Here is a 14,178-nt window from a genome sequence, read left to right on the forward strand (position 1 = left end):
TGCAGTAACCCAAAGACGATTCGACTTTATTTCTCCATATAGATTTGACTGTACACAATTCATACCATTGGACAGAAGGCATATAGGACTAAATTCAGTGCTCTTTTTTTTTTCCAAAGATCCATAGCAATAAATAGTGCTCATGAAACAAGACTGTCGACACTTTTTGAGACTTTACAAAATTTACAGCCATTAAGACTCAACAAAAACATGGTTATTTTTCTTCTTGTTTTCCTCCATGTTGCTCTTATTAGCTTATGTTCACTTTTTCAGCATAACATCCCTTTTACCAGTGTGTGGGTCCAATTTTGCAGTATCGAACTGAAAATGATTCTCCTTGTGTTTATAACATCACTGTAGTCTTCCCCATAACTCAACCCTTCATAATACTGACACTGGTACCCAAAATAGAAATAAATAACATGAAATCCTCACAGTTGTTGCTTAAACGTGTCTAATAAGAAAGAAAATAGCAGAGTAAGTTTCCCTTTCACTTGGTTTGCTTGATAATAACTGATCAGGCCATAAAGGTACTTGTGTCTGTGTAATGGAAATCCACTACTGTCATCTGCTCTGAAATAAATAACATCCAAATGCATTGAAATATATAAAGTTTTGCTCATGGAGCAATGACTAGGAACGAAAACACATTTCAATGTGGTAATACCAAAAAATAAATAAATAATAACCTTAATTTCAATCTATCTTCCTGGATATGACCAAAAAGAAGCATTGACACAGAGATTTTAAAACTCAGAGCAGTGCATGCGGATTCGTCCTTATTAAAAAATAACCTTTTTCTGTTCTTCAGGCCTGTTGACGAGAAGGACCGTCTCTAGTAGAGCCGTTTAGAAAGTGTCAACCATTAAAATCCCAACCCCTTGTAAATAGGAAAGATACACTTGTGCCACTTGTTTAAATATCTCTCCTTGCTCGGTGCGCTCCTCTGTTTCCAGTATTCAGTCGAGGAGGAACATACATTAAAGTGCGTCGGCATTTTGAATGTGGACGATTTTCCTCCTCATTCGGAAACATGCATGGAACCCTCCTGTTCTCAAAAACGCGTTGGATCGTGATTAATTTTCCAGGGTGGCCTGGGGGGTTCTCATGCTGGAAATCCTCCAATCCAGTTTTGAGAACGATGAAAAAATACGAGTTACAAAATGATACAGTGCAGGCATTCCATGGGGGTTTGCCCACACCGAACACTGTCAATCGTGGCCAGTTCTGGGAATTACGTCGATAAAATGTTGTCCATAGTAGCGCACTTTCCCTCATAGTGTCTGACCTCAGAACTGAGAGTGGTCCATTTCATCGAGCCATGAGGCCGGGCTGGTGGGGAAGTCTGGGTATCCCGTGCTGCTTCCTGTGGATAGGTCAGAGGTGGGGCCTCCGGCCATGGCTCTCAGAGCTTGACCCACACTGGGCTGACCGGCCTGACCCATGAGGCCGTCCATGCTGAAGCCTAAGTTGTTGAGTAGAGGAGTGTGGCCTGGCAGGGAAGTGATGGACGAGGGCGACTGAGGCAGGCCATAGGGACTCCCTGCCCGCAGGTCATGGTAAGGCTGCCCGCCTCCATCCAAAGAGAAGCTCCCGTTGAGCATGTTACCATTAGAGACGTCGCCGACACTTCCGTACAGGCCGTTAGCATGACCCAAGTCTGACAGGATCTGATCATCTGTTAGAAAGAAAACACAACATCAGTTTCAAAACGTTTCACTCATAATACACAATACAACAGCTCCTAAAAGTCTCATGAAACTAAAATAAAGTTTTTAGATGTTTAGTATCAGTATTGTTAGTTTTAGAATATCTATAAGTCAGTGTGCTCCAAAACAGTGACCATTTAGGAGATTTAAAACTGATATGAACATGTAAAGCTTGTAGTTTGTCACTTCCGCCTAAATGGATCAACAATTTTATTCACGTCATCTCATACTTCAGTTTCTTGTCAAATTGTAACTAATCAAATGCTCTCCTGTATTTGACATGCCCCACCCCCTTCAAGACAGTACACATTTGACACATTTTTGTAGGATCCCAAAAAAATCCGTCAGTGAACACTTAAAAGGACCATTTTTTCTTAGTTTAAGGAATCGAAAGAACCTATCCCTATCTCGAAGACCCTGTCCGGGAATATAACGATTCTATATGGAACCCTCAATGCCAATAAAGAACCATGATTTCTAAGAGTGTACTATTCAAATTTGCCCATGAAGCAAAACTGTCAACACTTTTGAAACTTTATCAAAATTACAGCCATTACATTTATTTATTTATTTTTTGTTTTGTTTTTCAGTACAGTGTCATCTGTGTTCGGTTTACCATTACATAGTAAGATTAAAGTAATCTCAATTCATCTAATCTCATCTCAACTCATTTGATCTCATCTCAACTCATCTGATCTCATCTCACTCATCTAATCTCATCTCAACTCATCTTGTCTCATCTCAACTCATCTGATCTCATCTCAACTCATCTGATCTCATCTCATCTCAACTTATCTGATCTCATTTCAACTCATCTGATCTCATCTCATCTCAACTCATCTGATCTCATTTCAACTCATCTGATCTCATCTCATCTCAACTCATCTGATCTCATTTCAACTCATCTAATCTCATCTCAATTAATCTCAACTCAACTCATCTCATCTCAGCTCATCTGATCTCATCTCAACTCATCTGATCTTATCTCAACTCATCTGATCTTATCTCAACTCATCTGATCTCATCTCAACTCATCTGATCTCATCTCAACTCATCTGATCTCATCTGATCTCAGCTCATCTAATCTCATCTCATCTCAACTCATCTGATCTCATCTCAACTCATCTAATCTCATCTGATCTCAGCTCATCTAATCTCATCTCAACTCATCTAATCTCATCTGATCTCAGCTCATCTAATCTCATCTCAACTCATCTCATGTCATCCCATCTCATCTCAGCTCATCTGATCTCATCTCAAGTCATCTGATCTTATCTCAACTCATCTGATCTTATCTCAACTCATCTGATCTCATCTCATCTCAACTCATCTGATCTCATCTCAACTCATCTGATCTCATCTGATCTCAGCTCATCTAATCTCATCTCAACTCATCTGATCTCATCTCAACTCATCTAATCTCATCTGATCTCAGCTCATCTAATCTCATCTCAACTCATCTCATGTCATCCCATCTCATCTCATCTCAACTCAACTCATCTGATCTCATTTCAACTCATCTAATCTCATCTCAATTCATCTCAACTCAAGTCAACTCATCTCAGCTCATCTGATCTCATCTCAACTCATCTAATCTCATCTCAACTCATCTAATCTCATCTCAACTCATCTGATCTCATCTAATCTCAACTCATCTGATCTCATCTTATCTCAGCTCATCTAATCTCATCTCATCTCAACTCATCTGATCTCAGCTCATCTAATCTCATCTCATCTCAACTAATCTGATCTCATCTGATCTCAGCTCATCTAATCTCAACTTACTCATCTCATCTCAACTCATGTCATGTCATCTTATCTCAACTCATCTAATCTCATCTCAACTCAGCTCATCTCATCTGATCTCAACTCAGCTCATCTGATCTCAACTCATCTCATCTCATGTCATCTCAACTCAACTCATCTAAACTCTACCATCTGATCTCAACTCATCTAAACTCAATTTATCTGATCTCATCTTAACTTATCTCATTTAATCTAATCTCATCTTTTTTTCAACTCAACTCATTTCATCTCAACTCATCTAAACTCAACTCATCTGATCTCATCTCAACTCAATTTATCTGATCTCATCTTAACTCATCTCATTTAATCTAATCTCATCTTATTTCAACTCAACTCATGTCATCTCAACTCAACTCATCTAAACTCTACCATCTGATCTCAACTCATCTCAACTCAATTTATCTGATCTCATCTTAACTCATCTCATTTAATCTAATCTCATCTTATTTCAACTCAACTCATGTCATCTCAACTCAACTCATCTAAACTCAACTCATCTGATCTGATCTCATCTCAGCTAATTTCATCTCAACTCATCTCATATCATCTAAACTCATCTCATCTAATCTCATCTCAACCTCATCTCAACTAATTTCATCTCAACTCATCTCATCTCAGCTCATCTTATCTCATCTCATCTCAACTCATCTCATCTCTACTCATGTCAGATTTTGTTCCTGATTTTAAATGGCAGTTTATCAAGCAGTTATTGGGATTTCATGACTCATATACACAGCACTTAAGCAGCTGCATGATGGCATTGTAAATATGGCCACTGAGTGAACAGATTTTCTATGAAAGGGAATTTAAAAAGAGGTTTAGTAACACCTGTAAAGATCAGATATGCAGTATTTGTGATTTACTCTCCAAACACACAGGAGCACAAACCTTACTCTGTTCTTTCAAACAACTACAAAGCCACTGCATGCTGCCTCTCTAATTGACTAAAAGCTTCACCATTTTTATAGAGTTTGCGCATCGCTGCTTTCATTTCTCGTAAACACGACCTCCATTTGAAAGCAGCTCTAGACTTTTATGAGTTCTCAAAACGGGCCGACAAAAAAAAAAAAAAAAGAATAATCATAAAATGAACCTCATTTGAATATTACAAACCATTCATCAAATGGTGTGTTTTTCTAAATGAAAGGGAAAGGAAATGAATTTATGAAGGTTTTGACAAGAATAATAAGTCTTAGAGTGGTGGCAGATGTAAAGAGACGGACCTCTGAAACTGAGCTCACTGTCACTGAGTCCTGCATCGTCGGCTGAGCTTTCCTTCTCTGTTTTACTGGAGCCTCTGTTGCGTTTGACGCTTTTGTAGAACTGACCCCACCGATGCCGGCCCGCGTCTTTCTTCAGCCGTTTTTCTTTTGCCCGTCTGTTCTGAAACCACACCTGTAGACATAAAAGCCTCATTAAACATCAGAGTTTACATCAACTAGGGCTGCACAATATATTGCTTTAGCGTCTATAGCGATGGGTGGTTCTGCAATAGTCACATATAGAAGTTTGGAGTCATTTCAGTTTAGCATAAAGTAAAAAGTTTCTCAATTGTGTTTTTAAAGCTTGTGTAAATTTGAAGCGAGTCAAAAGCATTTGAGCTCAAAGAACTTTTGCGTTTGTAGCTTTAACAAAGATTGATTGTATTAATTATTTACACAATGAAGAATATACGCCTCTATTGTACAACTGATTATTTTATTTCTCTACCTGTATACTTTTAGATTTCTTCACTTGTATATTTGCTCTACTTTTTCCCTAATTTGTTTTATGTTATTTTATGCAAAATCAATACAATCAGTCTAAAATTATTAAGTTAATTAATTAAGCTATCTTGTAAAATATCACAATATAAATTGCAGAAAGTCAAAATATTGCAATGTAAGTTTTTTCCAGTATCGTGCAGCTCTACCAACAGGTCATGGAATTTCTGAAATGTCATGTATTTTTAAAAGGTCTGTTTCAGGAAAAGTCATGGAAAAATCACAGAAAATTTTGAATTATTGTGGCTTGAAATAAAATGAAATAAAAAGCAAATTCTCTCAATGATTAAGCCAAAATTTCTTGTTTTGTTTTGCTATATACACTCATACAGTAGGTGAGAGTTCAGTGTGGCCATTACCGCCCAGGCAAATACTGCCTCCGCTTTAAATGGGCAAGCAAGTGTTTTTTTATGTATGACCGTAGTTTGTGAATATGCCGCCAGGGGCCACAAAGGGACAGGATGCGAACGAACAGAAATAGTCTTTACACCAGCTGTAAATATGCTACTTTACTTATAAATAAAGATAAAACAATAAAAAAGCATTATAATTCCTATATCAATCATTAAAAATTTGTTAACACACGTTATTATCATTGTTAACTTGTTAAGTTCAATGAGGATTCATTTTGGAAATACAATTGAAGAAATAAAAGGCAACTAAAATAAAAGCAGAAACATTCAGTACAAATAAGTAGGCCTAAATAAATAAATAAAGCCTAAATATAGAGAGATGTTCAGTGTTTGCTATTTTATTTTATGTCTCAATTATTGTATATAATAATAAACAAATAATGAAAAATAAATAAATAATGAAAATAGGCCTAAATAATATATTTTTTAAAGACATTGCAGCGAAACTCTGAGAAACGTCCGGCGTATGGTCTAAAGAGCTTAAGTTGAATGCACATCACATTTTACACTTATGTTTTTTGACCTCAAGAACCATTGGTCTGTGTTATTTATTTAAATCAAGCACTGATAGAAACCAAGATTTACCTCTTCACCATACACTTAAAAATGGCATTTGCTGTTTGTTCAAAATATCTATTAAAATTGAGTTGAAACAACACAATTCTTGATTTTTTTTTCACTTTTTTGGTTGGGGGGGGGGGGGGGGGGGGTTTGGGCAACTGAACTATTTTATGTTCAATTCATTTAAATTTGTAAAAACTAATGTTAACTTAACTCCTTCATGTTGCCCTAACCCAAATCGATTGTGTGGAACCTGGCATTTTTTACAGTGTAAGCATATTTGATTCATATTTGATACAAGAATGACTCTAAATGATGAAAATATGATGGTTCAAATCTCCTCAACAACAACATAAAACAAATCATAATACAAATGACAATTTTAGCGATTGATGCAACAAATGTAGTCTTATTCAAATAGGTTTTTGCTGAATGTGCATGATAATGCATCTAAAATGGGTCAGACACCAAATGAGAACTTTCTACATGTGAATATAATGTTATTGAATATAAAACATTGCAGATGGCACAGAAGGAATTTGAACAGTGTCCTTGTCGGCCAATTCATATCTGCGGCAATTAAAACATTTTTAAACTCCTCTAAATTTTGCACCATGACTTTGCGTTAAATTCGTTGATCACAGAATCCTACAATTCTGGAAGGAAACAACAGCTGCCGGTTATTTATTCATTATAAGTTATAGAAGTCCAGCTTTTTAGCCAGTGAAAAATCCCGGAATTTGGCATGTGGTTTAGAGTGGGATATTATGTTTGATGTAGTTGTAGTCTTACCTGCACCACTCTCATGTCCAGGCCCGTTTCTGAGGAAAGTTGCTCTCGCACGTGTCTTGCTGGTTTTGGCGAGTTCTTATAGGCGCTTTTGAGAGTTTCCAGCTGTTTGGCTGTGATGGTGGTGCGTGGACGTTTTGCTCCTGTTTCTGAATCATCTGAAACACACAAATTATAGGCATTTGTTTACAAGACTGTCACTGAAGAGGACTGTAACTGAGGCCTCGGTCTGCTTTTGGCTGGATAAACAGATCCACCCAATTCAATTATTGAGATGATGTGGAATAAAACTACAATCAGAGTTATTTTTAGTTAACAAATACTTAATTCTTACTTGAAAATATATATTTAATATATTTATATTTAATATTATAAAGTTAAAGCCTAATTAAATCGGGCCATATGATTGTATTTAATGCTAGAAAAATAGTATATATATATATATATATATATATATATATATATATATATATATATATATATATATATATATATATATATATATATATATATATATATATATATATATATGAATTGGATGGGGAAAACCAGAGCACCCAGAAGAAACCCACAGCAACACATGGAGAACATGCAAACTCCACACGGAAACGCCAACTGACCCAGCGACCTTCTTGCTATGAGGCGACAGCACTACCTACTGCGCCACTGTGTCGCCTCAAATGTTTTTTCTTCTACTTAATAATAATGTAATCCATTCTTGTATTTATGATTCAAAATGTTTAATACTCATAATTAATTTCTGACAACTATTTGATATTTTAAAAAGTTCCGTTGCTTGATTTAAAAAAATAATGGGGTTGGATTTCTGTCTTTAAATACATTCCGTAAAGGATCAACATTTATCCTTTTTCTCATAACCATATTCATATGAGTATTTGAATCAGTATTTCATCTTTGAAATCATTTTGACTAACGAATAAAGTTAAACATGACCTAATTCCAGAATATATTTAGGAACGTTTACTTAGAACAGGGGTGTCCAGACTAGGTCCTGGAGAGCTGCTGTCCTTCAGGTTTTAGCTCCAACTTGCTCCGACACACCTGCAAGGATGTTTCTAGAAAGCCTAGTAAGAGCTTGATTGGCTAGCCAATGTGTTTCTGGTTGGGGTTGGAACTAAACTTTGCAGGACACCCCTGACATCCCCATTTTTGTCTATCAAAACTCTATTCTCAGAAGCTCCCAAATCAGCTCATTGAGGTCATTGCGACCTCTTGAGTGGACCTGGATTAATGAATCAACTGTTCATATTGCTATTTGCTACGTGTTAATTATGTCTAAAGTGATATTTTACACAGGAAGTTTGGCCAGAGGAGAAATGGTCGTGCCCAACAGAGCCTGGTTTCTCTCTATGTTTTTATTTTTCTCCTTCACTTTGTCAATTGGTGTTTTTTTTTGCACGACTAGCCTGCTTGGTTTGGGACTTTTGGAGCTGCGCATCGATGGATTTGCTCTTCAGTGTTTGAACTTTCAGTAGTGAAAATTAAACCACACTGAACTAGACTTCAACTCCGAAATCTGGACTTCTATGTTAAGCGGCTTTGACACAATCTACATTGTAAAAGCATTGTAGAAATACAAATGAAATTAATTGAAATTAATTGAATATTTGCCGGCTACGCAGTAGTGCAGTAGGTAGTGCTGTCGCCTTACAGCAAGAAGGTCGCTGGTTTGAACCTCAGTCGGGTCAGTTGGCATTTCTGTGTGGAGTTTGCATGTTCTACCCACATTCGCGTGGGTTTCCTCCGGGTGCTCCGGTTTCCCTCACAGTCCAAAGACATGAGGTATAGGTGAATTGAATAGGCTAAATTGTCCATAGTGAATAAGTGTGTATGGATGTTTCCCAGCGATGGGTTATGATTTTAAGGAGAGCGGCCTACGAACTTATTTGTGAGTGTTGAAGCTGGCTTCTGCTGATGAGACTGCAAACTATTTTCAGTAAACTTTCTTTCTGATTGAATCTCTGACTCCGGCTCTTCTTCATCTGACAGACTGCTCATTTTTGGGTTCAAACTGTAAATTAAACCTACAAAATGCTGCTACATTTTCTTTTAAAATACAATAAAACTTTTCAAAAACACCACTTACTTCACTTAGAACTGTTTACAAATCTTTAGGATAAATAGAATCAACGATAGCAAAAGGGATGGATATGGAGATGTATTTATACTCTGATTTATATAAAAAAAATTAAAAAGACCACTGAAAACCACTGTTTAAACACCTTAATGTTATGGAATGATGCTCAGTGTTTCCAAGGAAAGGTCCCGAATCTTTCTTATATTTCCCCTATCTGGAGAAACAAAGAATTAAAAAAATATATTTTGGCTTTAAAAAAAAGGGCATTAAAAGGTGTCAGAAAGATTGGGCACTTATTTGAAGGAGATACACTGATGTCGTTTAAAAACTTTAATGAATAATTAAGAATTCCAATGACACATTTTTTTTAAAATACTTACAAATTCACAGCTATATTAATATTAAGCAAAACTACTCACTAGCTAGAATGTTTTATGAAAATCCTATGACAATTTATATTTCATTGTTTTATAGCAAGTCAATGGCTCTTAAGAAACATCACAATCCAAGAAAGATTCTTGGTGTACAGATTTGCACAGCCTGATCTCACGAGAAAACGTAAGTATTTTACGTTTTGCCAGTTTAGTGGCTAATTCGTACGAATTCGTACGAGTTCAGTCGTACGAAATGGTACGATTTTAAAAAGGAGGCGTGGCACCTGACCCCACCCCTAACCCCAACCGTCATTGGGGGATGAGCAAATCGTACTAAATTGTACGAATTAGATCGTAAGAATTCATACGAATTAGCCACTAAATGAAAAAGTTACGAATTGCCGTGAGATTGTGTTGGATTTGCAATATGACCTGACAGATTTAGAATGAAGCCAAATATGTGTTAAATCCCAGAACTTCATAATAGATTTAAAATGATCCAATACAACTAAGCAATGTCCACCTAAATCACACCTGAAAAACTAAACAAGTTTAACCCAAACATCCCAGATATATGTTTCAAATGCAAAAAACAGGAACATTCTTTCACTGTATCTGGGAATGTGAGGTGGCTAAGATTTTCTGGCAAAACGTAATCACATTAATCTCCTCATTTTTTTTAAACCAATTCCAGTTACACCTGAAATATGTGCTTTGGGTTTATTTCCTGTAAGTTTGTCATTACCGGTTTATCAAACTAAAATGATTGACGTGTCTTGTTATTGCAAGGCGTTTGATAGCACTCTATTGGAAGAACATAGATTGACCATCCATTGACCACTGGCTGAAAGACTTGACACATTACATTGCACTGGAAAGAATCACCTACAATATAAAGGGCAAATAAAAGGTGTACCATAAAATTTGGGATCTGTTTATACAATTTTTGGAACATAACCATACAATGACACAAGCAATTACCTCTCACGCTACTGGTTAATTGTTTGAAATGTGTATATGTGTATTTTTCTATGTGGAATACAGTATATGAAGAGATTAGATGCAAAAATCTTTAAATGCAGTCTGAAATTTCTTCTAAAACGGCCATTTATTTCAGGCTCCAGTGTTTAGGTTCAGTAATTTTACATTTTTGGCAAAGAATAAGTTCTTTTCATGGTTTTCAAAGTGCAATAACTCAACATAAATCATGCTCATTTTTCAGATGGCATTTAGAGGTTTTTTCATCTGAACTCTTCATATGTTTTTCTTTGCCTTAGCCCATATATAGCAATCCATTTACCTGTTCAACTGATTTTGGATGCTTTAGGGGAGGGAGGGAGAATTAAAAATGTAAAAACGTGTATTTTCACATTACATTTCAAGTGTTTTTTCTACAATTAAAATTTTTTAAAAATATTTATGATAACAGATATTATAAAGATTGATGTACTTCTATGTTCTTTTACATTATAAATCGCCACATTGGAATGAACTGCATGAAAATATTGAAGCCTATTTTGGCACTGGCATTCTCCCCCTAAAAAGTAAATCCCTGAAGCCATGTAAATCCCCCATGCAGCAGGTGAGCGGTTCATGTCTGCTGCTTGAAGTACGAGTATGGAAGAGTGTTTTGCGATGAGAGCGAGTGCTCACACATGGCCAGTCGATACTCTCCTGAAACTGTCACACTGTGCCGGAAAAGGGAATAAATCTCGGTGGAGAATGGCATGCCGGTGCGAGTTATTGGGGCCCTACCATAAAAGTGCATTGCATCACTTAATATAATCAATCAACGGCCCACAGAAATCTCCATAAATACAGCACGAGGGGCTTTCAGAGGCAGATCCATGAGAGGTCAGACCACCCAGAGACTTAATATGCAGACACGGAGACCCCGTGAGACTGCAGTTAATGATGATTTTGTCTCCTTACTATCATCCCGCTGCCTCCTCTGATCTCTCAGCGTCTCGGTATGATTGTAAAAGAAGAAGTTAATTACAGCATCTCCTCTCCTGAACTCTGCTGTCACAATGATTTCCAATTGGGACAGAAAATCTAGTAAAGTGGGCCGAGGCTTCAGCAAAGCATCCACTGCGCAAACCACATGCAGGCTCTATAAAAGCTTGACGTGTGGCAATTCAGCAGCTAGATTCAACTCAAATGGGTGATTAGTAATTGGTAAAACCCTTGTATGTAACTCATGCTTCTCTTGATTTTTCCTCTTTTTATAAATTTGCATTTAATATTTTTCTATAACATATATATATATAAAAAAAAAATATATATATATATATATATATATATATATATATATATATATATWTATATATATATATATATATATATATATATATTGTTTGTTTTTCAATACATATATCAATGTTTAATCATTTTTAATCATCTGAGTTTTTAAAGAAGCTTTGTTAAATCATTTTATCTAAATATAAACGTATGTAGAGTTATGAAATTTGCATATGTATTCCTATTCATTGTTTATTACAAATATATGTAATACATATAATAAAACTGATCATTTTACAACATTTAATATTTGCAATTATATTTTAAATAAATGTATATTTTTATTAAATATATTTGCATGTTCAATAAAAGTAGATATTTATATTTTATATACATGGGACTTGTGATGTCTTATTGATGTCTTGATTTCTGTGTTTCATCTTTTTTTGGTGTTTGTTTATATTTTATATAAAATAATCGCACAGGTTTTATAGCTAGTCATGGCTTATTATACAGGGTGATTCAAAAAGAATACCAAAACTTTGAAAATCGAGAACCCTGCAAAGAAGAAAAAGAGAGCTAAGCTTTTTCTGTTGTCGATTTAAGCAAGCTCTGATATTTTTTAAGTACTCTTCACATTGATTAATTAACCAAGGTTCTATCATGGTTTTTTGATTAAATACAGATTTTTAAAGTTTGGTATTCTTTTTGAATTACCCTGTATATTTATAATAGCAGCTGAAGTCAGAATTATTAGCCCCCTGTTTATTTATTTATTTATTTTTTCAAAATTTCTGTTTCATGGAGAGAAGATTTTTTAACACATTTCTAAAGATTATAATTTTAATAACTCATTTCTAATAACTGATTTATTTTATCTTTACCATGATGACAGTAAATAATATTTGACTATATATTTTCAAGACACTTCTACACAGCTTAAAGTGACATTTAAAGGCTTAACTAGGTTAATTAGGTTACCTAGGCAGGTTAGGGTAATTACACAAGTTATTGTATAATGATGGTCTGTTCTGTAGACTATCAGGAAAATATATAGCTTAAAGGGGCTATTAATTTTTCTATCTTTACAATATATATATATATATATATATATATATATATATATATATATATATATATATATATATATATATATATATATATATATATATATATATATATATATATATATTAGTTATATTTTACACACAATCGTGTTATCTCATAAATGTTTTTGATAATTTATTGTTCAAAGTTTGTTTATATATATATATATATATATATATATATATATATATATATATATATATATATATATATATATATATATATATATATATATATAGCATCATGACACAGTTCTGTGATGTTTTATGGCCTTAGTTCGCTTGTCTCAGTTTAAAACACTCCAGCACATGTAATAAAATAACACAAATATATTTAAAGAGAAGGATTTCAAATTTTACCTTTTAGATTTAGAAGAAAAAAAAAAAAAAAAAAAATATATATATATATATATATATATATATATATATATATACTAACTACGGTCAAATCATTCATGTAATCTAACCCAGTAACCTATGCAATATTTATGATTATAACACAATCACGTTGATTATTGAAAGTTAGTAGCTCAGAATGCACACTATTTATTATTATGAACTAAGATCATTAAATGTTGTTGAGTAATTGTTCATCGCTATTTAACACAAACTATTATAATACAAACCAAAGTATCAATCAAGTGATACTGCAGTATTGTCCTTTTTTAGTTTGTGTTAACTAATGTAGTAAACTATAACGTTAACAAACCAAACCATTCTTGTGAAATGTCAACCAATTGAATCAAAAGAATTCAGCATAATTACTTACACTGTCAAAAAGTTTATAACTTTAATTTCTATCTATTTCTATATCTTTTTGGTAAGAAAAAAGGTACATTTACTACAGTATATTTCTGAAATCCTAATAGACATATGCTCTTTTTTATATGAATACTTCCTCAAATTATAACACAATCACGCTGATTATTAGAAGTTAGATAGCTTAGAATGCACAGCTGAAGAAGGCCTGATTTCCCCTGATCTGGAATCAGCAGCTCACCGTTCTGCTTGGCTGTTTCGTAGTCCTCTTTGCACACGAGTCTGCCGTCCTCCATGAGGTAGAACTCATCTCCAGTGGCCAACTGTCTGCTGCACATCACACATGCAAAACAGTGAAGATGGTACACAAAGTCCTGAGCTTTCCGGACCACCTGTGTAGGAGGAATCCCCTGCTGGCACGATGCACACTTTGTCCCGAAACGCCTGCAGACACACACATAAACAGAAAAACGCATCACTAAGATAAACTTACAATGGCAGCTTGTGCTCTGCAGCGTTTATTCATCTGTATTAAAGCCAGTAATACAAAGCTGATTAT

General features: G+C 34.8%; 1 protein-coding gene across 3 annotated transcripts in view; it reads right to left on the bottom strand.

Annotated features, from left to right (window-relative positions):
* lhx4 (LIM homeobox 4) overlaps positions 1 to 14,178 on the bottom strand; it is a 42,537-nt gene continuing 28,359 nt past the window's right edge. For 2 of the 3 annotated variants that reach the window (XM_073909765.1, XM_073909766.1), the window contains 4 exons: positions 13,861 to 14,063; positions 7,045 to 7,199; positions 4,739 to 4,910; positions 1 to 1,678 (listed from right to left, as the gene is read on the bottom strand). In XM_073909765.1, the coding sequence (XP_073765866.1) occupies positions 1,290 to 1,678; positions 4,739 to 4,910; positions 7,045 to 7,199; positions 13,861 to 13,957 (813 nt within the window). In that variant the 5' untranslated portion in view covers positions 13,958 to 14,063 and the 3' untranslated portion in view covers positions 1 to 1,289. The remainder of the gene's footprint in view (positions 1,679 to 4,738; positions 4,911 to 7,044; positions 7,200 to 13,860; positions 14,064 to 14,178) is intronic. The other variant, NM_001122973.1, reaches the window with a different exon arrangement.

Source organism: Danio rerio, chromosome 8, assembly GCF_049306965.1.
Source record: "Danio rerio strain Tuebingen ecotype United States chromosome 8, GRCz12tu, whole genome shotgun sequence".
Lineage (NCBI taxonomy): Eukaryota > Metazoa > Chordata > Actinopteri > Cypriniformes > Danionidae > Danio > Danio rerio.